The following is a 27,788-nucleotide window of genomic DNA, read 5'->3' on the forward strand; positions in this document are numbered from 1 at the left end:
AAAACTTTTATAATTAACTATATTGAATTACACAAATATACTTTATGTATTTAATCTCACTTTATTAACCAATGTCTTTGCTGCTGACCTTCAAGATCTAATTCAACCACCACACTAATACGCAAAAATGACTTTAGATTAGATTTAGAAATAAGAGTTTTGAACTTCCTTCTCCTGTATCCCATTGTTCTTTAATCCAGAATGGCAGCACAGCTGAAAGGTTTGTTTGAGCGGCGTCCTCTACTGTACAGGCGTAAATATGCATTTCCTTCAGCCTGAGGCTTATTCATTTCACTTTTGGTGTGTAAGGGCCTTTACATATGCCAAAAATAGAACTTTTTTTGTTGTCATTAAAAAACAAACAAGCAAGCTCAGCCCAGGTGAGAAAAAGTAACGCAAAAGTAATGTAACGCATTACTTTTCATAAAAAAAAACTAAGTAACGCAATTAGTTACTTTTTTGGGGAGTAACGCAATATTGTAAAGCATTACTTTTAAAAGTAACTGTCCCCAACACTGGTTATGACATATACAGGATCTGATGATACTGAAATAACACCGTGAAGGGATACAGTCCATTACAGCAGACTGAATTCACTGGCTTTCGTGAACGTTGATGTCGGCTACGCCGTGCACCTGCGAGAGCTGTTTGCAGTCCAGAGATGCCACAAGCTTCCTCTGGCCGGCGATCGTCGGGATAAAGTGCTCCGTCACAGTAACATTGGCATGCTTGCCTACATCACTGAGAAAACATGGAAGAGAGAGAGAGAAAGTCAACGCATTCATTGGTGGGAGAAAAGCGAGGACTTCTATATGTGTGACTATTGAAACAAAAAGACACAAGAGCAATAAACTGAATCAGTCAAAAAGATATAGGCCTAGTTTCACAGACAGGGCTTAGATTAAGCCAGGTTTAGGCCTTAGTTCAATTATGCTCTATGGGATTTACTTCTTGTTGGGTTGCTATAAGAAAATTAGAATCCTTCAGAATTGTTTCCAAATGGTAAAATTCCGATGGAATCCTGCACATGTTCCATTCTAACTAGTCAGGATGAGCAATCTTGAATCATTTTGAGGTTCTTACCCCACTCTGATGGGATGGAGGTCTCTCAGCCCCAGTCCTTCCACTCGGACCACCACATTGCGCAGAGTACAGGGCAGAGGATTTGTGAATGTGATCTTCGCCGACGTCTCCTTGCCCACATACGCCTCTCCTATAGGCTACAACGAGAAGCAAAGCATATTTACAAACCCTCTCATTTGTTTTAGTATGAGACCAATTTTAATAAGCAATAAAATATTCTGCACAAATATTATTGTGGTCAAATTTGAGGGTAAACATCTGTAACGTGTTAAAATGCAGCTGAAGGTTCTGGGTGTCTCACCTCAATGCGGATATCAGGTGTTCGGAGCCTAAAGCTGGTCTGATTGGCCAAAACCTGTTGGGTCTCACTGACCCGTCCAGACAAGGTCAGCATGAGTGCGGCCTGGTCCACCAGTTGATTCTGATACTGCGTGTAAGGCAGTACCCACTCAATGATCTTTTCTAAAGGACAAAAATAAGAGGAATCAGCAATGATCATGAGCTTTATACATGAGAGTATATACTGTATACTGCCGAATGTTTTAACACGTTTAAATAAATAAATAAATCAAATATTTAATACAATTATAATGTATTATATAATGTATTATATATATAATATTTTAAAATCCATATAATAACATTATTTTTTCTTTGTTTATTTATCATTTGTATGAAATAAACATGTTTTTATTTATTAATAGTGTATTAATTATTTAATTTTAAGTGCTTTTCTAAAGGATGTAAAATAGACAGAAGGGTGAATTTCAGCAATGGTTATGAGCTTTACTCATGAGTGTCACAGTTTCTGTTGGTGTTCCCTGGGTGTCCACTAGAGGTATCTTCCCCTTACCTTCACCACCACATCAGGAACTGCATTTCCCATAACCCTTGTCTCTACTCAGTACTGTTCATTGCACACAGCTGTTCCCACTCACATTGTTTGTATTTCCCTATTTATACCCTGTCTGTTTCATTCACTGTTGTGAAATCCTTGTTCAATGTCAACTGCACTTCGGAGATCTGTTCCTGTTTGTTTTCTGTTTTGGACTGCCTTTGTATGGATTTTGACCATTTGCCTGGATGTTTTACGATTACGGATTACCCTATTTAAACTGCACTTGGATCCATCTGTTTGTGTGCGTGTCGTGACAGAAGGATTCCACCAAGAGGATGTACAGATCCAGCAGTATGGGTATTCGGATTCTTCCCCCTAGCACTGCAGAGGAGAGGAGGGGACAAGTCAGTAATCTGACGAATCTACGTCAGCAGGGTTAGTCGGTGGGTGGTCTATCTCAGCTATTTTGGACTCTCTCGAGAAGCCTGGGGTACAATGATGAAGTACTGAAGGACCTTCTTAATAACTGCCTTGATGAACTGCCTCAGTGGGAGATGAAGGGACTTGAAATCCTGGACTATTGGGGTTTCACTAGCAACCTACACCATCGCAGCCAATGGGCAACACCAGATACGCCCGTCTCTCCAGGTAAGATGGCCGCTACGGGGGTCTCAAGTCCGGTGGTCCAGGAGGACCCGACTACGGGGGTCTCAAGTCCGGTGGTCCGGGTGGACCCGACTTCGGGCGTCTCAAGTCCGGTGGTCCGGGAGGACCCGACTACGGGGTTCTCAAGTCCGGTGGTCCGGGAGGACCCGACTTCGGGGGTCTCAAGTCCGGTGGTCCGGGAGGACCTGACTTCAGTTGTCCCAGATCTGTCCACTCTCCCTATTGCACCCCCAGTGGTGGCCAAAGAGGCTGCAGCACCGCCGCACTCTCGTAAACGGAGGCGGAGGAAGGTGTCTTCGATCCCACTGGGCCTGGAGGCCATCCCCAAGTGCGTCACCCTGCCGGCACCACCCCAGCGCCTCGCTCTGCCGGCGTCGCCCCAGCGCCTTGCCCTGTCGGCTCCGCCCAAGCGCCTCGCCCATCCGGCTCCGGCGCCGCCCCAGCGCCTCAGCCTTCCTGCGCCGCCCCTCGCCTCGCCCTGTCGGCACCGCCCCAGTGTCTCGCCCAAACCGGCCCCACTGATGCAACCTACCAATCCAGTGTTTCACTTCGTGTCTGCCGAGCCAGAGACTGTTCACGTCACGTCTGCCGAGCCAGAGACTGTTCACGTCGCGTCTGCCGAGCCAGGGTCTCCGGACAGGATGGCCTCCACCACGGTGTCTGTTCCTGTTCCCGAGCCGGTGTCTGTTCCTGCCCATAACCCCATAGCCGCCCCCAAGGAAATTTTGGGGTGGGGCAGGAGGTCCCTTGATAGGACCATGGAGGCCGTGCCGCCATGGTCTCCTGAACTGTCTGGTCCACCCTGGCCACCTGAACTGTCTGGGCCACCTGAACTGTCTAGTCCGCCATGGCCGCCTGCACAGCCTGCGACGTCCTGGTCGTCTCCACCATGGGCCCTTAAACTGTCTGGTCCACCCTGGTCGTCTCCGCCATGGCCGCCCAAAGGACCTGCTCAGCCTTGGTCGCCGGCACAGCCTGCTACATCCTGGTCGTCTTCGCCATGGCTGCCCGATGGACCTGTTCCCCCCTGGTCGCCTGCACAGCCTGCGTCGCCCTGATCATCTCCACCATGGCCGCCCAAAGGACCTGCTCAGCCTGTTCTGCACTGGTCTCCCAAATGGCAGGTTCCGCCCTGGCCGTCAGCACAGTCTGCTCTGCCCTGGACTCCTGAACGCTCTGATCCGCCCCGGCCCAATGAATGATCTGTTCTACCACCCATTAAGCCATCATCTCCAGTTCTTGTTCCCCTCCATGGACCTGGCCCCCCATCCCTCCCCCTGTTCCTCCACCGTTCCACCTCCCTCCTGGACTTTTGTGTTTGTTTTCAAAGGAGCGTCTGGTAGCCGCATCCTTAGAGGGGGGAGGGGGGGGGTATGTCACAGTGTATGTTGGTGTTCCCTGGGTGTCCACTAGAGGTATCTTCCCCTTACCTTCACCACCACATCAGGAACTGCATTTCCCATAACCCTTGTCTCTACTCATTACTGTTCATTGCACACAGCTGTTCCCATTCACATTGTTTGTATTTCCCTATTTATACCCTGTCTGTTTCATTCACTGTCGTGGAATCCTTGTTCAATGTCAACTGCACTTCGGAGATCTGTTCCTGTTTATTTTCTGTTTTGGACTGCCTTTGTATGGATTTTGACCCTTTGCCTGGATGTTTTACGATTACGGATTACCCTATTTAAACTGCACTTGGATCCATCTGTTTGTGTGCGTGTCGTGACAATGAGATGTATATCATATATTTAACGTATTTTTTTAGCAGTCGCGAAGAAATCACTTAAAACTAACTGACCTTCCTGCGGCATGAGCTCCACGTTAAGTTTTTCCTTCTTCATTGTGTCCTTCAGCACGCCGGTGTAGTACATGACCGCCACCTGGCTGTGAAGGGTGGTTCTGCGGGGATGAGAGCTCGTGTTCTTCACCACGATCTTCAGCTGAGCGTCTCCTCCCATGCGTGGACCTTCTCCCTCCATCCTCACCTCCACCAGCACGTCCTCAGCAATGGGACTGGAGTAGACATCGGGTTTACTGCCGTAGCGGCAGGCCGTCTCCACAGCGATGCGCTCCTCCTCCGAGTCTGATGAGGGAAAGAAATTAGGCCTTAAATGAGGACTTTAAGCAGGGATCACAACACTTCCCATACTAAATGATATAAGCTGCTATATATATATATATATATATATATATATTAGGGGTGGAACGGTACACAGAAGTCACGGTTCGGTTCATACCTCGGTTCAGACATCACGGTTCGGTACGATTTCGGTACAATGGAGGGAAAAGCAAAACAAAAATGCAGAAGGCATTGTATTTTTTAAATAAGTTTTATTATATAAAGGCATAGAACCAGTTTATTTGTAGTGCACTGACAATAGTTTTATATAATTAGTTTATTAATTAAATTAATGAAAAGACAAAAAGACCTTGCGATATGTTTGGTAATTGTACCTGAATTAATTTAAAATTAATTTGCTATATTTCAGATCAATATATTTGTTTTCCTTAATTTTAATTAACATTATTAATTATTATATTAACTAACATTAAAAATTAACAACATAACTGTGTGTGTGTGTGTGTGTGTGTGTGTGTGTGTGTGTGTGTGTGTGTGTGTGTGTGTGTGTGTGTGTGTGTGTGTGTGTGTGTGTGTGTGTGTGTGTGTGTGTGTGTGTGTGTGTGTGTGTGTGTGTGTGTGTGTGTGTGTGTGTGTGTGTGTGTGTGTGTGTGTGTGTGTGTGTGTGTGTGTGTGTGTGTGTGTGTGTGTGTGTGTGTGTGTGTGTGTGTGTGTGTGTGTGTGTGTGTGTGTGTGTGTGTGTGTGTGTGTGTGTGTGTGTGTGTGTGTGTGTGTGTGTGTGTGTGTGTGTGTGTGTGTGTGTGTGTGTGTGTGTGTGTGTGTGTGTGTGTGTGTGTGTGTGATTTTGGTTGAGTGACAGTTGTAGGTTACAGTTTGACAAGAGTTTACAGTGTGCACAATGTTGTGTTTTATTGCGAGTGTACACAAATACAAGTAAACACTTTGCAGGTTTAATGATCTGTATGAACAAAATTACGGAGTATGTTTTTTTTATGTTTCCACTGTTCGGTCGCGCGCCTCTCTCTCTCTCTCTCTCTCTCTCACACACACACAGTTCGATCTCGCCTCTCTCTCTCGCGCGCGCGCGCACACACACACACACACACACACAGTCCAGCATTGCATCTTGACATCGCAGCCTTCATTATGTGGTCACACCAAACCCGAATAGAGCGTCAAAATCGCGTCTAGTTCGACGCTAGTCCAAAGCGAATAGGACGCGCGTTAAAAGCCAACGTTTGAAGTGAACGCGCGTTCAGAGCTAAGCCGATGGTACAGATTATGTGTCCCTAAAGAACCCGCGTATCTAACGGTAGTTCCGCATTACATTAATTAATTTGCACGCGAGTTTTACTTATTTTTATACCGTGTATTCTCCGTGTAAATTCGTGCACCGAACCGTGACGCCCGTACCGTTTCGGTTCGATACGAATATGTACCGTTCCACCCCTAATATATATATATGTATATATAGACTTAAAGGAAGAGTAAAGAGCTGTGAGATTGATATGGATATATATATATATTATTAGGGCTGTCAAATGATTAATCACGATTAATCACATCCAAAATAAAAGTTTTTTTTACATAATATATGTGGGTGCACTGTGTATAATTATTTTGTATATATATAAATACACACATATGCATGTATATTTAAGAAAAAAATATAATTTATATATAAAATATTTATATTTATATATAATATAAATTATATATAAATCTATATACAGTATATACTTGAAAATATTTCTTAAATATATACAAGCATGTTTGTGTATTTATATATATAAAATAATTATACACAATGCACCCACATATATTATGTAAAAAAAACTTTTATTTTGGATGTGATTAATCACGATTAATCATTTGACAGCCCTAATATATATATATATATCCATATCCATATCCATCTCACAGCTCTTTACTCTTACTTTAAGTCTACTCCTACTTTTAAGTCTGTTTAATTGTTTCATTTGTTTATATTTTCTCTAACTGAGACAATGATGCCATTGTTTCCTGTGGGTGGATCACCGTTAAATTTAAACTACCCGTTTGGAGATAATGACAGGTATTTTGGTGTGAAGGCAGTGGAATGTTAAGCCAGTTAAACTGGGCATTGTGTGTTCTTGGCTGCATCTGTCCTGGCTTTTGCCAGTAACTCATGCTCTGTATTGTAGGTTGCTCTAAGACAGCATTGGCAAAGAATATGAATTTACAGTATGGATAAAACTCTGTGAAGTTGGCACCCCATAAAATGAAATAATCCCCAAAACTATGCCATTCGTTTATGCTACATTTGTGCCACAAAACGAACGTTTGTGCTGGTTTTGGAGATATTGAACATAATTCTTTTTGGTTGTGTGACGTCGCTCTCCACCCCATGTCGGTTAAATCGCTCCAAACCAGTGCCATTTGTTTGTGCTCGGTTTGTGCCATTAAAATGTATAAACTGTATCTATTTCCCCTCCTTAGAAATGACCAATATAATTCTGAATCTGTGACGTCACACTCCATCCCATGTCGTCCAAATCGCCATTCGTTTGTGCTCAATTTGTGCCGGTTTACGCCATTAAAAAAATAATAATTACAACCGTGTCTTAAATATATCGGAAAAATTGCGAGTTTGTACCATCAAAAAGAACAATACAATAAATAAATTAAATATGTATATATACACACACATTTATTAATATGAACACATTTTCTACTGCATGTATGTACCTACAATGATAAAATCTATATTTATCATTTACGTTAAATAAAAAAAAAATGTTTTTGATTTAATATAAATAATACATATGAAGAAATAATAGTAAGATTCTGAATATATTTATAGTAATACATTTATAGTATCAAATGTGTATGTATAAATGTATTTACTGTAGTAATACAAATTTGGGTGCTTTATTTTCATTAAAATTATGTAACGATTTAAAGATAAGACAAAATAGGCTTCATTTCTTTAAGCAAAATACATTTTACTCTGTTTTCTTTTGATTTTAAAATGTAATATTCCATAATATGACTTCTTTTTCGATCGACATTTTGATCTAATACAATTTTCTCTGGGAAACTGTTCCAATACAAATGCAATAATTATTATATATCATAATTTTAATACCACATTATTTCATCATTATGTACTGTTTTACAGCCTGCTGTTGTCTTTTCATGTGGGCACACGCAGGGCGAGTCATTGAGATTGATTTGTCTGAAAGTGTGCATGTATGTGTGTCTCACCTTCAGGATATTTGTAAATGTTTGTGATGTCAACACGCTCATCAGAGCCAACAGCCTTCGTGCTGATGCAGTGACCGACGGCTTTCTTCTCACTGTGGATCTGACTGAAGCTCCCGTCGAGGTTCCTCTGCCAGTAGATCTTATCACTGTTCACCTGCACCAAAACAACAGCACAGGTTTAGAGCTGAGAATCCTTTAAAGAGACATGCCTGTCAGGATAAATGCAGGTTTCAAACAGGATTTTATGGAGGGTATAAAGAAAATATTTAACATGGATGCCAACACGTCAGGGCCAGCCCGTCCTCTAGCACAGGAGTGAAATGAGAGAAGAACTTGATTCAATTTAGGATTTGAAAATGTTATATTTTAGTTGTAACTAAAATTATTCAAAATAATTTCTGAGTCATTTAAATACAAACAAACAAGCAACAAAAAATAAATATTAGATGGAAAGTTGCCATTGCAACCACTGTAACTGTAAAGAAGTTTGTGTAAGTTTAAAATTGAAAAAAAAACTTAAAATGTAAGTTAAAGCTAAATAGAAATATAAAAAAACTATTTAAAAATGACTAAAATGAAAAATATAAAAAATAAAAGCTCATTTAAAATATTAATAAATAATAAAATAGTACACAAATAATACTAAAACAACACTGGTGATGTTAGCCAAAAAAGTAGGCTTTTTAAGAATTAAGCTGGAGGAAGTTATTATATTTTAATAAATGAAAAACAAGCACGAATAAATCATGCACAATTGCAATAACCCTATTTTCCAGAAAATAAGTTGCACCTGTGTTAAACATAAGTGCACATAAGTGTCAAAATTGCATTGTTGAAAAAAAAATCATTGATGCGACTAATACTATATGTGTGTAAGTCACTTTTTATGATTGCATTCAGAAATAAGGTAAATTGCCGGTAATAATATTCTAGTAAAATGTTAACATTCCATAAAATGTGGTAAAAGAAAATCATAACCAATTTTCAAGTAATTGTCTTTGAATGTGCACTTTTATTTGTTTGCAGTCAATTTGACCTAACTAATGAGCACTTTTGTAGACAGAAAGGACGTGGATGACTGCTCTATGGATATAATGATAATTTCATGAGTCTGGACTCACCTCAGCGAACACAAAAGGTGTGTCGTATTTCAAATAGACCTGTCCGGAGCGCACAGCGGCCAGTGATGCCGGCCCACAGCGGAACGTCCCATGACTGGTTTCCTGCGGTGTGGAGTCCACGGCCTGCCAGCCACCCATTCCAGGGGGCAGATCCGGACGGGCCATCCAGCAATCATTCCAGACATGGAAGTTCCTGTAGGAACAGAAGAAACAGAGGAAATCAGGGATACAGAAAGAGAAATAAGAGAATGTGTAGTATTTATGTGTAGTTATATATATGTCAGTATAAAATGATCAAATCCATTATCACTGCTGCATCGTTGGAACACTGACCGACCGATACAACAGCAGTATTGGATTTTATCATTTTATACTGACCCACACCTAATATTAATTCTTCCATAAAAAAACACAAATGCTCACCATACAGAGTCAGAGTTAAGGTCATGGATCGGTTCCATTTTCTCATCGAAATACACATCTGTTGTCAAGGAGACATCCGTATCATGGGCAGACTGGAAATTCGTTACGGAGCGCGCAGGAATACCTAGACATCTCAACACTGGGACAGATGTATATATAGAGAGAGTTATTTATCTGTAGAGATTCAATATAGTAATATACACTATTGTTCAAATGCTTGGGGTCAGTACGATACTATTATACTTTGATACTATTATTCAAAAGTTGCACAAATTTCTATTTCAAATAAACATTTTTCTTGTAAACTTTCTATTCATCAAAGAATCCTGAAACAAATGCATCATGGTTCCTACAAAAATATTAAGCAGCATAACTTTTTTCAACATTGATAATAATCATAAATGTTTCTTGAGCATCAAATCAGCATATTGGAATGATTTTTTGGAGGATCATGTGACACTGAAGACTGGAGTAATGATGCTTTTGAATGGTAGAGTGAATTATGTCAAACTAGGAAGAGGAAAGAATGAGAGAAACCTGAGGCAATTCACTGAAGACGAGTAGTAATGAGTGCAAGAGTCAAACACTTTAATGTCTGTGTGTGGAATGAACAGTGTGCAGGCGAGAGTATTTGAAGCTGAAGTTCACCACTGTTAAACGGGGTCAGCTATGAATGTCACAGCACTCGCACTGCTGTAAAGATGGTGTGTGACTGGAGACTCCTGATTCCGATGGTTATTTCAATTTGTAAACAATACCATTTTTTTTTTGTCCTATGACATCATATACCCTCCTGAAATCCACTGATATTACAATGTGACCCTGTACTTTTGATTTGCAAAACATCATAATATAATTGCTGGAAACATAATTTCAATAAATTAGCCTGTTTTAGGAAATTTTCAGGACTTATTTTTGTCTTTCAGTTGTTTGTGAATTGTGAAGTTACTAGTTTTTTAGGAATTGCAACCCAAAAAAAAAAGCAGATTTTTTTTGTATCATTCATAGAATGTCCTCACTACCTGACAGATATCACTGAAATAAGTGTCTTGACAAATCAGTTTTTATGAAAACAAATGTTTTTGAAATGTGGAATGAAATGCATTGATCATTTGTACACAATAACACCAAAAACATGCTATAGAAAAGACTATGATGTACATTTTCGTTTTGTGTTGACTAAGAATAACACATTTAATTTGACTTATGCATTATTATTTTTTCCACATTACTGTAAGTAATTTTCACTGAATATTTATGGAACATTTGTTTAATTACAGTAAATCTGATTTTCTGTACTGCCACTAGAATCTATAAACAGAAAAAAGACAAAGAGTAAAAATAAAACTTATTTTTAGCTAATCACAAATGTTCAGTTTTATGTTCAGGTTACAGTTTCGTGTTAGGTCAAATATTTATGGCTGTTATATTCTCAGTTTATCTGCCATTGGCAGGTGTGGTGAAAAGTTAAGTTTGGACTTAATGCGTCTAATATGGTTTGCAATGTGCAACATTTTTTTCCCCAGAGAAAATCTTTGATTAGAGGACAGCAATTTAACTTGATCTCTGATCAAACATTTAGATTTTGTGTAGACTTTAAGATTAATACATTTATGTATACATTACTATTTTATTTAGTCATTTGTATTAAATAATTGCACATTTTAGGGGTCATTCACACAGAGCGTTTTTGCGGTTAAAAATGTGTGACGCAGGGCAGTGAAATGAAAAAAACGTTTTATCTAAAAGTTGAACTTCTTTAAGCTTGAACGTTTAAGAATGCAAAAGACAAAAGTCGCGAACGCATGTCTGTCTAGCGCATGTTGTTTACATAGAAAAACATGGCAAATTATCATAGTGCAATGGAAAACTGTGTGAACGGACCCTTACAAAGCTAATCACAAACGTTGATATCGGATTGGCCGATGTGTCTTTGGAGGGAGGGGTTTTGGTGAGAGCGTTACATACATATGCTTACATGTGATTTTTCACAGTCAAAGTTTTTTATGTTAGAAGCTGGAATCCTGAATCACTAACCACAAGGATGTGGCTGTTATCTCCACACATACACACACACACACACACACACACACACACACACAAACCTGTGGTCGTGACTCCAGAAAACACCCAGCACTGCCCGTATTTGACGGGCGCTCCTCCTTCTTTGTGGTATTGCCTGAGGATTTCTACACTGCTGCTCCAGGCCGTGGGACTCGTTCCACCCGCGTAATTCCCAGACCAGTTTCCCTCCAGAACGCCAAGGTCATCCGGAGCATTGATCTAGAAAAGGTTCATTCAAGGGTCTCTTGAGGTCAAGCGGGTAAAGGGTCTTTGTAAAGAAAGAGTCGTTTTCATAGAGAGATCATAAGCTGTGATTCATAAGGCACAAGTTTCTACTATAGAGGCTTGGGATAAAGCTACTTGTTATTGCACAGATTTAGCATATCACTTAAGGCCCCGATATACTTTAAGCCAGTTTGAAGTACGAATTGATGTGACGACATTTCGAACTAAATCAGGCCAAAACAAAGTTCGTTTCGGTAGTTCGGAACAGTTTGCTGAAGCTAAGTTACTGGAAAACACCTTTGAATTGATTGGTCCATTTTGATTAAATAATAGGTGGGTGTGGCTCTGAGGCTCCGCCTTCTTTGACGCAGAACCTACTCTGGATCATTTCTTCTGTTCAGTCCGTTGAAGTCAGATCTGAGTTATACATGAACACACTGGAGAGCTGCGTCAGAGTAGAAATTGAAGTTGTAATTCTTAAGGGGTTTTCATTCTTAATACTGTAAAGCTGCTTGCTTTAAATAAACAATGAAAATAAACGTGACTTGACTGGAGTGATGAATTGCAGAGCTGTGATCAATCGCTATGATCAGATGCTTTCTTAACTGCTGTTTTCTCACCGCTGTGTTTTTGTTCATGAGAGGAAAGCGCACATCACATATTTATATATTCATTTAAATGCCGCTCTCAGCAGTGTGTGCAACATTGGGATGTTTGCTAACAGTATATCGCTTTTTTTTGCTCCTAACCGAACAACGTAAACGAACTCGGCGTGAGTATATTGGGGCCTTTAAACAGGTCTTCACACTCATGCTTCTGTGAAAAAAAGCAATCGTAAATAGATTGTGTTAAGTATTGTTATTGTTTTTCATAAATATATATTATATGCCTAAATATACATGTATGTTACTTTGCACATAATAAAACTGTGTGCGGTTTATCTTAAAACTGAATAAAAAGTTGATAACAAAAAGAATAATACGGCACTTTTTACTAGATGTGTTCCATTAATATTGTCAGGCGAGGTGGGACTCACCATGGCAGAAATGACCCGGACCACACTGATAGGATTTCCTCTACCTGAAGGAGGAACCTCGCTGTTATCCAGCACAAACAGACAGGCCTCCAGAACTCCTTCATCGAACTGTGAGAGAGACAATCCCGAGAGACAACTTTCAATGGTCTAAACATGGTCCAAAATTAACACTCCCTAATATTAGCTTTGTCGTGTAAACAAATTCTGGTTGCAAAGTCGACACACATTTTCTGCTAATTTCCCAGTTAATGTTTCCCCGTTGTTTTTTCAATGCAATCTATAATTGTGGTATAATTGATGTCAGATTTACCATAAATGTCACATAAGACAATACAAACTGTGGTTTGGTGCTTTATGTGTTGATAAGATGTTTTTTTCCTGTCTAAGTGGGCGATTTTTGCGAGAATAAGTTGAAAATACTTATTTTTTTTGTGATACAACAACAACAACAAAAAAACGAACTAGTATCAGTGTTGTTATTATTAAACTAAAGGTATTAAAAATTGTTTTTGAAATGAAAACCTAAACTTAAATTAATTTTATTAATTTAATTAAATGAAAATTGTTGCCTTGAAGTTGAAGATGAACTAAAACTGAAATAAAAATAAATTAAATAGAAATATAAAAAAACTAATAAAATTGACAAAAGCACATAACAAAATTACTAAATCTTAAACTAAAATAAAAAAAATAACAACAGCTAATTCAAACAGAATCCTAATAAATACTATAATAGTGTATTAATAATACTAAAATAACACTGACTGTTATAAATGCTGTGGAAAGGGGAAATTACTAAAACAATTCACCCTGACAAAAATATATATATTTTACAAAAACAATGCAAAACACGGTTTCACGGCAGGTAATTTCTTCATGGCCAGTAAGTTCTAAGTTCACCCGCCATTGGCATTTGTGGTCAAATTTTTATTTGAGACTCCATGTGTCAATTATGATTTGCTTCGTGCTTTCTTGATTGTATAAGATAGGTTTTCACAAGAAATTTTCATTAACATGTTTTTATTTCCCCAGAGAAAGTGCTCTGTTCTGGTCTCCACACCTGGCCGAAGTTCCACGTGCGAGCTCCGATCTGCTTCTCAGTGCCGTAGTAGATTCTCCCAGTATCACTTAAGACGTACTCCTTCAGCTCTTTCTCACTCTCCATATACACCGTGTCCTCTGAGAAGAAAGAGAGAGAGGATGAAAACACAGTTCCAGGATTTGATACGGTGGTTTGGTTCATTTTAAAGGAAAGCAGTGACATCATCAACGTCTGGAATCTGTTGGAGTGTTCCCTGTTTCTGCACCAGGGCGTGAACACAAGTGAGGTGCAATCGGACGGGAAAAGGGAGAGAATGGAGGCACTATAAAGTAACGGAAATGATAGTAGAGGAAAGATTACGAAATGAATGGAAAAGAATCACTCAGACATGCTGGAGAAAAGAGCAGTGTAATGGAAAGAGGCCTGGGAGAGTGGAGCAGTGAGACAGAAGAAGATCAGAAGGACAGAAAAAAAAATCTCTTTTTTTTAAGATGTAAATCCTATTAGTTTTCCTCTAACACAATATCACAATTACCTGAACATAGGGCATGCTTTTCAAACTTCTAAAACAGTGGTCTAAAACTAAAAATATTAAAAATGGTTCTCATGAAAAACCTAAACTTGAAAGCCTTGACAACTAAATAAAATAAGTTTAGTACTAAAGTACTAAAGTACTAAATTTACTAAAACCTGAAATAAATGAATTAAATTAAATAAATTAAACCTAAATGGAAATGGAAACCTTAAAATTGTGATTCGCTGTTTCGGATATTTATGTGGTTAATGCGAGTGTTCCCGGATACGGAAGAAAGCATGTAGAAAACACTTTTGTTATTGATCTAAGCCATTCGCTGAATAAATTAAAAGCTTCGGTCAGCAACATTTCAGTCATTAGTTTTTTACTTTATCGAAAAAGATGAACTAATAGCTTATAAGAATGGCAAATGATATATCAGTAGATTCAATCATAATTCCGTTTACATGAAACAACGTAAGTTATCATTTATCAACTATAACTGTGGTAACTCCAAGTACTTAAACTGTATTTGTCACAACCAAGACTTATAAAGCATATTTAATACGCAAAAATGTTTCACGTTGTTGGCAAATGTTTCAACTATGTAACTATGTTTTCAAAACAATTCCACACATGTAATGGCTGGGACATTGAAAATTATTTTAATATGCAAAACTGTTAAGCAATCATAGCAGTGGGCGTCTTGAATGCCCATTAAAACAAAGAGAGGGTCAAAGACAGGATAGACTATTACTTCGCCTATTTTGATGTTTTTGGATTTTCTCTTTGACCTGAGAGAAAATTATGCAGTTCATGATCCCTTTAATTGGTCACTTATTCCATTTGTCCAAGCTTTTATTTAATGTTTTGTAAAAATTGGGCTGATAAAAGAATACTCCCTAAATTGTAGCATTGTGCCCTTGTAGTTAAGTTATAATGAATAAAGAGTCTGAGCTTGACCGGACATTTATCTGAAACTCAGCTACACCCTGTTATTGAAGTACTTCCTTAAATTAAACATTACATTCAGAGTTACAGAGTTCAGCATGTTCTGAAGAACAAGAATGAGCCACATGTAGTGTTATAAAACAAGCCGTGCTGAAAGAACCCAGTAAAGAATGACAGGAAGGGCCTGGAGTGAAAGAGCGGCCAAGGAGGGAGAGAATGAGAGCGGGAGAGGGGAAAATATATTTGACATGTGGAATGCCAGATGAGGTGGGACTGTAGAAGAAACATCAGAAAAAAATGCAGAGAGAGGGGGAAAAAAAGAAAGAGAGAGAAACGATTACAGTGTCAGCAGTGAAAGGTGATTTGGCAGACCTCTCTCTTTCCTTAACAATCATCTCTGGTATTCAAGCGCAGGAAAGAGTGCACAGCCCGAACCACCCTACAAAACAAGCTTTAAAGAGGAACTATTATCTGGATTTTGTTTTTGGGCTCTACTAGAGTAATTTTTTCATCCTCAAATGTTCAAAAAGAACATAATTTTTCCAATATTTAACATTGTTGCAGCTCCTCTCTTCCCAGTCTTTCAATAACGCTCTGTTTAGTTCTTGTCTCTATGAAGCCCCTCCTTCTGAAAAGCGCAATGTGCTCTGATTGGTCGGCTGGAGGAGTGTGTCGTGATTGGTCAAGCGTTTTGAGCGTTTGGGAAATGTCCCGCCCCTTACTTTAACCCCAAGTTTCAACACACTACTAACTCAACCAGGCCACGCCCCTTTATGTCCTTATAAATATTGGGATATTATGTTTCCTTAATCGATTTGTATTTGCTTCACCAAGTAATCATTGATCATAAGATATAAGATTAAGATCATAATATAATATATAAGATCATAAGTGATCATAAGATTTTCATTCCTTATCACAAACAAAATTTTCCAACTTTTATTATCTTTTATTAGTGATTGTAAACAAAACTGTAATTCTATGGAAGAGAATCTTAAGTTGTTCAAAAGCTTAAGCAGCCATATCCACATTTGCTGAATTTTATTTATTTTCCCCCATCAGCCCATTTATAAATTTTGTTTCTTTTCTTAATGTAGTTTACATACATATTAACGGTTAACAGTTCTCACGTTTGCATTTTATCACATATGCAGATGTAATATTGCACTAAAATACAGTGATTTCTGTGAAATATTAGAATTAGTTTAGCCCGTGAGTTATAGCCAGTAGTTGCAGTGAAGCCAAAGTAGTTGTTAATCCAAACTTCTGCAACACAAATGGAGAGCAAGAACACATTCAATCCTCCTGAAGACTGATGTAAGTCACTGGGCTACAAGAGGAAACTTGCACCTTCATGTTATATTGTGTTGACAGTTGCCTGTGCAATATTTTAGACTAAATATATCAGCGTTTCTCAGACAAGCTTCAGTGGAGGTGTAGTTTGGCTTCTCGTCAATGGATGAGTAGTTTGGTAGAGTCATCCTCGCTGCATTCCGACATGACGTAATTCATAAATGCATTACATTCTATGTGTTGATGAAAATGGTACTATGCCAATCATGAGCATAAAATATCTTCTTAAAGGATCATGAAACCTTTTTTGAGATGTTTACAGGGTTGAAACAATGATAGCACTCTTTTTTTTTTTATTAAAGGGCTATTATACAATTTAAAGGTTCCTAATTTTGTTGCGGAGGTCTACTACAATAATTTTACATTGCATTCAAGGTCAAAAAACATTTAATTTTCAGCATTTGCAGCATCAGCTCTTTTCTCACAGTGTCTGAAACGGTTCAATCAGGGATTCGGTCGCTCTAAACCCCTCCTTTCTGGGAGCCTACTGTGTTCTGATTGGTCAGATGGCTCAGTCTGTTGTGATTGGTTCACCGCTTACAGCGCGTGTCGGAAACAAAACGCTCATTACCATATCTGAATTTCAGATCCAAACCTTCCTCAGCACTTGTATACACACACAGTGATACGAACAGTAGCGATGGCGTCAGTTTTACAGTATAAATTCGAGCCCAACTCCTTATCCAAAGTGGATTTGCATTCGCAGCACAGAAGACAGCGTCTTCTCCACATGTTGACAACACAAACCAAACTCTTTCAGGCCTCAGCTACAACTACAGTGTGTTTGAGGGCGGGTCAAGTAGACGTTCATAGGGACCCAATGAAGTCTATATGCAAATTTAAAAACCAACATAGGTTCATGCAGATTTTCTGTTTTCAGAGCCGTTCTTTTGGTTTAAAAAGCAAAGTTAAACCAATGTCACGAAATGTGAGGTATAAATGTGAGTTTTTTTCTGATTCATTCAGAGCAGTGACACATCTACATCAGTGTATGAGCTTTTCTACACATTATTGATAAGAATGAACTTTCAATATGATCACTGCGCTGTATTACGGATAAGATCGCATATGTTGGAACAAAGTGTTTTTGTCTTACCTTCACACCAGGGATTGAAGAGCATGTAAATGTCTTTGTCAGGGTCGTGTGTGGTAGTTTCGCCCGTCTTCAGACATTGCGTTGCGACGGTCAGCTTGTACTTTCCGATGATAGCAGTGGTGGAGGAGTTGACGGACAGCTTGACTCGGTTGACGCTCTGCTCCACGATCTTGGCCTCCCAGCGTTCATCCTGGAGTTCTTCCACCAACGGTATGATGATGTGCGTGCCCTTTGACACTAGCGGAAGCGTTCCTGAATGATGACATGGACATGAAACACATGCTTTGAGAAGAACATGATTAATTGGGTTCTGAGTTTTGACATTTCTGGTAAATTATTACACGAGGGAGGATTTCAGCCAAATCCAAACAATCCAACTATGTTGAAATACTGAGTCAGTCACACAAGGTCAAAGACAGCCAAAGCAGTGAGCTAGTAATAAAACACATAAGGCTTGCACAAATGATGAAACCTGGTCCTTCCTTTTTCAATTCCTGTTCTTTAGGACATATGTGATTTATTAATAGTTAAATAAGTCATGCATTTAAATGTTTATGTGTCAGATGTGAAACATGAAAATAGCTGAGTAGGAAAAATAGTGCACATGATATCAGCAGAAAGGAAAAGTCAAGTTATACTTTTTGATGAAAAATTACTTTCATGATCCAATCAAATCCTGATTTTTTTTTCTTGACATTTTTTGGGAGTTGAATATCCTGTTTCACTCTGAAATTTGGAATAAAAATGGATTTGGAAAAATGAATATCAGTTAGTTTGACCAGTTGAGTTATCTTGTATCAGCATGAAGTGGATTTATTGTTAATATCTCACTCCTTAACTTCCTATCTCTTCAAAATAAGTGAGATGTATCATTGGGTGCGGCTTGAGAGAGAAATTTCAAAACCACAGATGTTTAAGCCCTAATCAGTGAGACGAGATGAGCACTCCACTCCTTTTCCAGTCCGAAAATAATCATTTCAAATATGTGACCCTGAACAAAACCAGTCACATGGATACATTTTTTTTAAATATTTTGATGTATACATCACATGAACATAAGCTTTCCATTGATGTATGGTTTGTTAGGATAGGACAATATTTGGCCGATACACAACTATTTGAAAATCTGGATTCTGTGGGTGCAACATTGAGAAAATCGCCTTTAAAGTTTTCCATTTATGTTCGCGATTGTGAACATTTTTGCACAGGATGACGATTTTTCTTATTTTGTTAAAATAAGTCTTAAAATTAGTCTATAAAAAAGAGCCCTTCGGAAGCAACAGAAGATACAAACATGTTACCCGGAAGACAAAGTACAAATGACCTTGATCTTCAAATTCAAAAAGTTTTCACCCCCAGGCTCTTAATGCATTTTGTTTCCTTCTGGAGCATCAGTGAATGTTTGAACCTTTTTTAATAGTTGTGTTTGAGTCCCTCAATGATCCTGAGTGAGAAAAGATGGATCTCAAAATCATACAGTCACTGCTGGAAAGGGTTTAAGTTTGCAAAAGATGCTGGAAAACGGAAGAATTTGAATCAATCGATCAATCAATCAATCTACCATCTATCTATCTATCCCATGGTTTTTACTTTATGTTTGAAACCAACATACAAAATAGATAAAGCACGTTTATTTATGTGACTTCTCTTCAGGCTCACCTGTCTTCAGTTCCAGGTGAAGTTTATCAGTGTTTGGGTTGAAAGGTCGTGAGAGCTCAAGCTCCATTTGAAACGTCTGTCCTCTGCGGATGATGAGCTGGTCACCATAGTATTGATCCGTGTGATGCTCCTTCTTGTTCCGATCAGTTTTCCGACTGAGCAGATCCACAGAACGCACTGCTAGAGACAGCTCTGATGGGAAAAGATGGAGAAAAAAGATTGAATTTGAGGAACTTCAGAAGAGGTTTGTTGTATTTGACTGTCTGAGACTGAGCTTCTCACCGTTTAGTTCTGTATCACCACCGCTAGGAGGAACTGGAGATGCCGGCTCTTCTTTTTCTCCATCCACAGCTTCCTTTTCAATGGTCAAATCATACAAGCTGCTCTGTTTCCGGAAGCAACATGGACAAGCCTTCCGTAACCAACGTCGACATCCGCTCTCGTCTTTCTTCACTTTGGCCTCGGTGTGTCTCTCAGGGACGGCCAGACCATTGCTTTCAGAAGCACCGTGGAAACGGCCGACAGCGGAGTTATCTCGGATCGACAGTCTTTCTCCTGGCATCCTGAAAGACATCGTACAAAGTAATTATTACATGGAAAATCAAAGACTCGATGCAAGTGAAATGAGCAGACAATATAAGTTTCAAAATGACATTTGTTGATAATGGTTAATCGGTGAAGCAAATTCAAAGAGGATACAAACAAGATCTCATTAATCAGAGAGCCAAGAGCGAAGTGAATATATCATTCGAAAACCAGCATATGGTTAAGCATTAAGCATTTGCATAATGCATCTGTCAAGATATAAAACAGTTCTTAACTTCGAAATGGAACAAAAACAAGTTAGAGATAGATATGGGCCTGGCTTGAGGAAATGTAAAGTGTTAAGTTTTTTTGTTTTTGAGGTTAACACAAGACTATTTCCCCTGCTTATGTTCTCTATCAATACGCATGTAACTGAGTGACAGTTTGCGTAGGTGAATAAGACTTTAACATTTGCACAAAACAAAATAAAAATGAAACCAAGGGTCATACATATGCATCCAGTATAAGATAAATGCATAATGCAATAATGCAATGTAATTGTTTCTTTGTGTATTTTCTCATTCGAGACTGAATTTAAATGCTGTTTAAAGATCATGCTGGAAGTAACACATTTGCACAAAATAAAAATCAGTACACAAAATTGGTTTAAAATGCAAAATATATGTTTTTATGATGATAACTGGATGCATCTCATGGAATGAAACATAGCAAAAATGTTGTGCATACTACCATTCGAAAAGTTCAAAAAGTGCATGAGTTAAAGCCACCATGCACAGGAATAGTCCACATACATCTGCGTTTCTCCAGTGTTGTTAAAGTAATTGCCTATTTGGTCATGAGCTGCAAACTTTAACATGTCACTTAAAGATACAGGAATTTCCCAGCGTTGCTTTCACCACCAGATACTATGTCTCAGATTGCCATTGCCAAATAAACATATTGTATATAACTATTAAGTGATCGGTAGTTTTTTGGTGCAAAATAGACTAATCAAGAAGAACAGAAATGTTGACGTTGCATGTGCGTTCTGTCCTAGTGACGCTGAGTAAACATTGAAAATGAGAACCATGTGTCTTCCTCCCAATGGCCTTGTGCTTTCCCTTAATCTCCACAACATGTTTTCTTCTGTTTTCTCAAGACATTTCTCACAATTACCAAATTCCAAACTCTCAACAACCAACCAGCAGCATTTCTGAGACTCATTCCCTTCAGTTTAACAAAACAGACTTCTGTACTTTCTCTTTAACATCTCAACGGTTTCTGCTCAACTGAAAAGAGATTGAATGGACAGCAAATTGAGACTTTTTGTAGTATTGTTCTCATCAAAACTCTAGAGGAGACTAAAGAGATAACAACTATAGATCAATAGCTATGTTTCCATCCATCTATTTTTATGTTCATTTTGGGATATTGCATTAAAAAAACTGGATGGAAACACCATGATGTGCATAAATGCAAAAAATGTGCATTAAAAATGTATGCGCTCAATGAGGCAGATACATTTTTTATTCGATTAGATGTGTATAAACTACAATTTTTATCCGATTAGATGTGCATAAACTACATTTTTTATCCGATTAGTCGTGCATAAACTACAATGGAAACACATTTACCAAATAAATCCCTCGATGAGAAAAAAATAAATCACATGACCTTTCCTCAACAGTGGATGTGATTGGATAAATGGACTTAACCAGTGGATCAAGTTCTCAACAGTTTGTTTAGTCATTCTGAAATGCCTGAGCCAAAGTCTGTTATCAAAATGATTTCGGTTTAATTCCCAGGAGACAGAAGCGCCTCAAATGATTGCGTCCCCAAACACCAGGCATCTGAACGCAAGATAACATGACAGCATTTATTGCGTTTCGTCAATTTATGATGTAGGAAGAAAGAGGCACAGTAGCTTCCCAGATTGCAGCAACTTCCATTTTTATTACAGATATGTTGCGCCAATATCCCAGGAAGTGATGATTTTGTTATCTTGAACACATGGGATGGAAACGCAGCTTTATTCGTTTTATGCGATATTCCAATTTTGCGCACAAGTTAAATTCGCAACTTTGAATGGAAACATAGCTAATGACATAAAAAATCTTCTATTTCTCTACATTCCTCCTCTTTTCTAGCTTGCTTGCTAATACTTTTCTAATAAATCTAGCATTATGAATACTGAATTATTGACTCTTTGAAGAATTGCTTTAGTTCCTCTTTTGAAAGTTGTTTTGGATAAAAGCTAAATGCATTAATGTAAAAGTACTGTAATAACTCAAACGGTGATAAGATTTGTAGAGATACTAACATCTGTAATCCAAAGTCAAAGATTTCAATGTGAAACTCCTAAACTCTACTGTATGACAACTATTGACTCATTTGAGTTTCTTTTTTCTTTCTCCAAATAAGTTTTAGCTGAAACATCTAAGACAAAGGTTATATGTCATCAAAACATAACTGAAAGCTTGATTAAGTCTCTTTAGCTATGAAAAACTTTACTCTAGGCACGTCATTGATCTGTTATCCTCTTATTTAAAAGTGTTGTAAGCAATTTCACCCATTTCACTGACTTAGCAGATTTAGCCACTGAATTAGACCACCTTTAAACACATCAGATAACATGTTTGCCTATGTTTACTATTGAGCTAAAAATGTCCTAAGGTTTACCAGTTTAATACAGCCAAACACACACAGTTCTGCTCATAAGTTTGCAGCTGTATATGTGGTCATGTGCAGCACAAGAATGTGTGCAATGCTGCTCTGGATGAGTGTAAGTCACTGATGCCTGCAGACTACGCCATTAACACTACAGTTACAGGACAGACTACAGAGGACAAATGTGAATCTGCTTTATTGTTTTATTCAATTAGGAAATATGTACTCATGACCTGAGAGATGAGACCTTTCACAAGGCGTGATGAGTCGCCTCCAGCTGAAAGATTCTCAAAAGAGCCATTGCTCATTCAAAGACTTTATTCAAGCAATTCTCTGTGTTCAACCAATTTCCTAAACACAAGCCTCAAGAGGTCACGACCTCTAGGGCCCTGCAGGCACAAAGTGAGACAACACTGAGAGGGTTATATCTGGAAGGAGAATCTGTGTAATGTGATTTATTTTTTAATAGATCTTAACACTGTAGTCTGACATGTAAAAAAATCAAATTTTTGGAATGGAACATTTCTTGAAATTACAAAATATCGTAAAAATTAAAAAGAATTGTATGTGTTTTTTTGTTGAGTATCATATTCGATAAATAAGGCTTTTATGGCCCATATATAATATGATATAGTGAGAATATGATGGAAAAAACACCTTATTTTCACCATTTTCAGAGGCCCAAACTGAGTAGAAATATGCAATTTGTTGCAGATGCTCATATTTATATGGCTAGAAAAAAAGTAAGAAATTCTGATTAATGAGATCTTCATTACTATATAGCAAGATTTCAATATTTCATAGCTAAAAGACACCTGATGGACACCATGGATTTTTTTTTTTTTTTTTTTTTTTTTTTACAATTGTACAAAAAAGCTTTTTACTTGCTAAAAAAAAAGTCTAAAATATCAGGCGACAGAAAGCATGTAGAATTGTGGACAATGTTTTTTTTCAGCAAAGTTTTGATTATGTTGATAGTTAAGGGGACTTATAAATTTGTGTATTAGATATGATAGGCTTTATAGGGTTAACGATATAATATCCCAAAAGAAACCAATGTATCAAAGAGATCTCAATATTTCATCAAATTCTTCTAAGACCAAATAATCTGTGCTGTTATGCACATTCCTTCTATAGTTCTACTCTTACTGTATGACTATTTTTATTTCAACAAAGGACTTTTAGGAGATACATCTTTGCTGTGTTTCGGTTAAGCATCAACGATGACTGAGAACAAGCAGGTCTCATGAGCTATAAAAGAGCAAACTCTAAGCAGCACATTTGGTGTCATGAGATGCCGCAGGGATATATGGATGTTTAGAATGAATCATACATGTATACATAGACAGCTATGATCAGAATGCTAGAATGCAAACTCAACCCTGACCTGACCTCTCCAACGCAGGACAGCCTTTCTCACACATCTGCTCTCTCTAAATCATGATTCACTGTGACCCATGAACCCTGCTCGCTAATATAAGTTTTCCCTAATATGGCATTAATCCCATTCTTTTAAACTTTCTATTCATCAAAGAATCCTAAAGAAAATGTATTACGGTTTTTAACATTGTTTTCAACATTGATAATAATAAGCAAATAAAAAGCAAATAAGCATATTAGAATGATTTCTGAAGGATCACAGGAATAAATTACATTTTAAAATGTATTCACATACAAAACAGTCATTTTAAATAGTAATAACATTTCACATATTACTGTTTTTGTTGTAGTTTTGAACAAATAAATGCAGCCTTGGTGAGCATAGGAGACTTCTTTGAAAAAATCTTACTAAACTTCTGGAATTGTATATGCCCACTTTTTTGATAGTGTGAGTATGTGTAGTTACTAATGTAACTCCAGCAGCTGGTCAAACGCCAAAGATAGAGCGAGCAACTGGCAAATATGTGCACATGAGAGGGGTGGTGGCGGCACATCTACTCCACTGAGCTGTATTTAGATTTTAAAGGGATAGTTTACCCAAAAAAAAAGCTAATTCTCTAGTCATTTATTCACTCTAATGAGACCCAAACCACTTTTTTCTGTCGTAAAGCACAAAAGGAGATGCTAAGCAGAAAGTTGACACTGCTCTTTTCGGGACAAATGTAAATGCACTAGCTTTGTGTAAGGAACAGACTGAAATTGTAATGTTATTCACTTGAAATCGTTTGATGTCAATGCTCAAATATGCAGAAGCACAGATTCAATTTCTGTCTGTCGTTCTGTGCAAAACAGCCGACTCTTTTTGTATTCCACTAATCATACGGAAACAACATAAAGGAGAGTAAATGATGGTGTATTGTCATTTTGGAGTCAACTATTTGACAAAAGCAGTGCACAAGTGTGTGTTCATCTTGTATCTTGGTTTACACATCCAAGTTTTATATGGAAGCCAATTATTTTAATTTCACACCACAAGGCATATTTGGAGGGACAAATGCTCAACTCGGATGTCCCAGACTGTTACACCTGGCAACAGCGTTATAAACACAATGAAAATAAACAACAGGAGGCATAAGTTCACACACCTAATGAAGTCATCATGTGGCACACCTCTATTCCTCTATTCTTCAAACTTTCATCATTTCCATGATGCAGAAAGAATGACTGGGTTTATCAGGGGTTGAGAAAGAACACGACTCGACATGCTGTTCTTGCATCACAGCAAATAAATGTTTTAGATAAGTTAATGTTCTAGTTCGTCACGGCTAACAAAAACATGCTCTAACGGTGTGTTCACACCGAACGCGAATAGAGCGTCAAATACGCGTCTATCGCGTCTAGTTAGACGCTTGAACATTCGCTCGAGTTCAAATTTTTCAACTTGCGCGGAAGACATTCGCGGCAAACGCGTCGCCCAATTCGCGTCATTCGCAACGCCCGGAGCGAATGATGCGTCTATTCGCGTCTTTGCATTGACTTTGTATGTAATCTACTCGCGCAAATAATTAAATTCGCGTTCGGTGTGAACACACCATAAGAATCTTTTGCAAACAGTCATTAAGTTATGAAAGCATTACTTCTGAATGTTCTCCGAATGTTGAAAAAAAAATTTTATAGTTTTTTTTTTATGCGAAAGTTCAGGAAACGTTCCATTTTATTATTCTGAAAACATTATGGGAACGTTACTTTTGAATGTTCAGAGAACATCCTGAAACAAGTAATACAATTTCAAATATGTCAGACGAATGTCCAACTGAAACGTTTCATAAACAATGTATAAATAACGTTTTTGTGCGTTTTGAGTTTTGATTATGAAAGGCCCGATAAGTTTAAACAAATGTTCTATTAACGTTACAGGGAGAATGTTTGCTCATAACTTTGAGAGAACCTTGCCAGAACGTTAGCCAAAATTTTGAGAATGCTCTGTTAGCTGGGATCACCTTGCAACCAATCAGAACACCCTAGCTTGCTGGGTGGTAATGGTTACCCTAGCAACCACATAGCAACACCCTGGCAACCACCCAAAACAGACTGTTTGGGTGTGCGTATGTGTTGATTTTGGCCGTCAAAACCAGACCCTCATTGTTGGAATGCAATAGGGCATTAGGGCACTTTACCTTTCCTTTCCAGAAGCTTTAAAAAAGTCTCTTGGATCTCTATTAAATTTATGAGGGACTAAACAGAACATTCAGAATATCCACCCAACAGTTTAGAGGGGAGAAGATCTTACTAGAGAGTTTTGCAATACAATCAAATTTATAAATGTTTAAAAAGAACTAAAGCACAAGGAACACATTCATAAATGGAAAAGTTTACAGAAAAAAAAAATAATTCTGTCACCATTTTCTCCATTTAAATGAAATGTTAGTCAATGATAACTGAGATAGATGCTAAACACATAAAAGTTCATGTTTACAGCCGTCGGTGGAGTCATGAGGAGAAGAGCACATGATAATCACACTGTCGAATAGCCTACACCAAATCCTCGTTCAAATGGATGGCCAAGAAAAAAATTATTGAAAGCAGCAGCCTCGAGAAATTGGATTAGTCAAATAAACAAACACATGTAAAAAGAAAAAAACAGAAGGAAAGGCTTTTAAACCATTGGAATAACTCATTCATTCATGCAGAAACCAGGGGAGAGTGATGGAGAGATACAGATGTTCTCAGGTTCTGATGAACTGAAGTATCTGAACAATGTGAGGAGCTTTTTGTTCAGTTCCCCACCCTATCAAATCAGAAACAGCTGGAATCCATAAGCAAAAGCATCTGGAAACCATGCAGTCAGTGTCTAGCGCAGCTTTAACTGTGTTTCTAGTCAAACACTAACATACAGTATGTATGTAGATCAAAAAAAAATATTTGCACTTATAAGAAGTATGAATGTCAGTGCATTATAGCCTACAGTTATCTGCTCTTAAATCCTGCATAAACATTTGCACAGAACTTCACTTCATCATTTTTTGAGCACAAGGCTTCATATTTTGCTAAACAATGAAATTACATTCAGACATGTTTGATTTCAGTCCAAATACGTAATCTATGAACAACTGCATCCTTAAGGCATATTAGATGTATAACCTACATCAATAATAACTGTGGCTTGTAACTGTGGTTTTAGTTTCTCGGTTCTCAAAAGTTCACACATGCAATCACCCAAACGAGACTACTAAGACATCGTGAAAGTGCTACGGTTCACTTAAACATACGCAATGATAATTTGATCTTCAGAACCTCAAACCTTGGATCGTCATCTGCTCGTTCTGGACAGCGCGCGAGACCACGCAAAGTCAAGTAATACTTCTGCACAGATCAAACACGACTGACAGAAAGTCATTGAACAAAAAAAATAAAAATAAAAGATTTCGCCTTACTTTTGTATGGTTTTCTTCACGGGATTCCGATAGTGTTCTTCAAATGAGTGCAGTACGCGCAAAACTCGTACTAAGACTAGCACATATAAACCGAGTTAGGCTATACGCCCATCAGAGACAGACTAGACGCCCACCCCGGCAATGACGTGTTTTTATAGCGATCAATCTATCATATCAATACATTTCATAAAGTAGTTCACATGGTCAGTGTCATAAATTTGCTTACATTAGAGACAGAATCTAAATATCAATAATAACTAGATCATAATCTCCAATAAATATATATATATATATATATCTTTTTTTTTTCTTCTTTTTTTTCTTTTTTTCTTGAAGATTATGATCTAGTCTTTTACCATGTAAATTTCTAAATGGTAGTGCT

The 27,788-nt window shown here is 38.0% G+C and overlaps 1 protein-coding gene across 1 annotated transcript; it reads right to left on the bottom strand.

Annotated features, from left to right (window-relative positions):
• Positions 1-534: 534 nt before the first annotated feature.
• Positions 535-27,496, bottom strand: tgm1l1 (transglutaminase 1 like 1). Its single transcript, XM_056271626.1, has 14 exons — positions 27,407-27,496; positions 19,683-19,963; positions 19,401-19,592; positions 17,742-17,993; positions 13,846-13,964; positions 12,786-12,893; positions 11,566-11,743; positions 9,461-9,599; positions 9,038-9,230; positions 7,917-8,070; positions 4,389-4,673; positions 1,385-1,545; positions 1,084-1,220; positions 535-741 (listed from the first exon to the last, which is right to left on the bottom strand). Exons 2-14 carry the CDS (start codon positions 19,960-19,962, stop codon positions 594-596), a joined length of 2,346 nt encoding a protein of 781 aa, XP_056127601.1. The 5' UTR covers position 19,963; positions 27,407-27,496; the 3' UTR covers positions 535-593.
• Between the last annotated feature and the right edge of the window lie 292 nt (positions 27,497-27,788).

The sequence above is a fragment of the Rhinichthys klamathensis genome, unplaced genomic scaffold (assembly GCF_029890125.1).
Source record: "Rhinichthys klamathensis goyatoka isolate OS25496 unplaced genomic scaffold, OSU_Roscu_1.1 h1tg000323l_1, whole genome shotgun sequence".
NCBI classification, from domain to species: domain Eukaryota; kingdom Metazoa; phylum Chordata; class Actinopteri; order Cypriniformes; family Leuciscidae; genus Rhinichthys; species Rhinichthys klamathensis.

What these genes read in the sequence shown, in the direction of transcription:
- tgm1l1 (XM_056271626.1), bottom strand. Translation starts at nt 19,962, where the DNA reads ATGCCAGGAGAAAGACTGTCGATCCGAGATAACTCCGCTGTCGGCCGT. An exon ending in TCACCTGGAACTGAAGACAG is followed by an intron (nt 17,994 to 19,400) that starts GTGAGCCTGAAG and finishes GTCATCATTCAG; the next exon opens with GAACGCTTCCGCTAGTGTCA. An exon ending in GCACGTGGAACTTCGGCCAG is followed by an intron (nt 12,894 to 13,845) that starts GTGTGGAGACCA and finishes TCTCTCTCACAG; the next exon opens with TTCGATGAAGGAGTTCTGGA.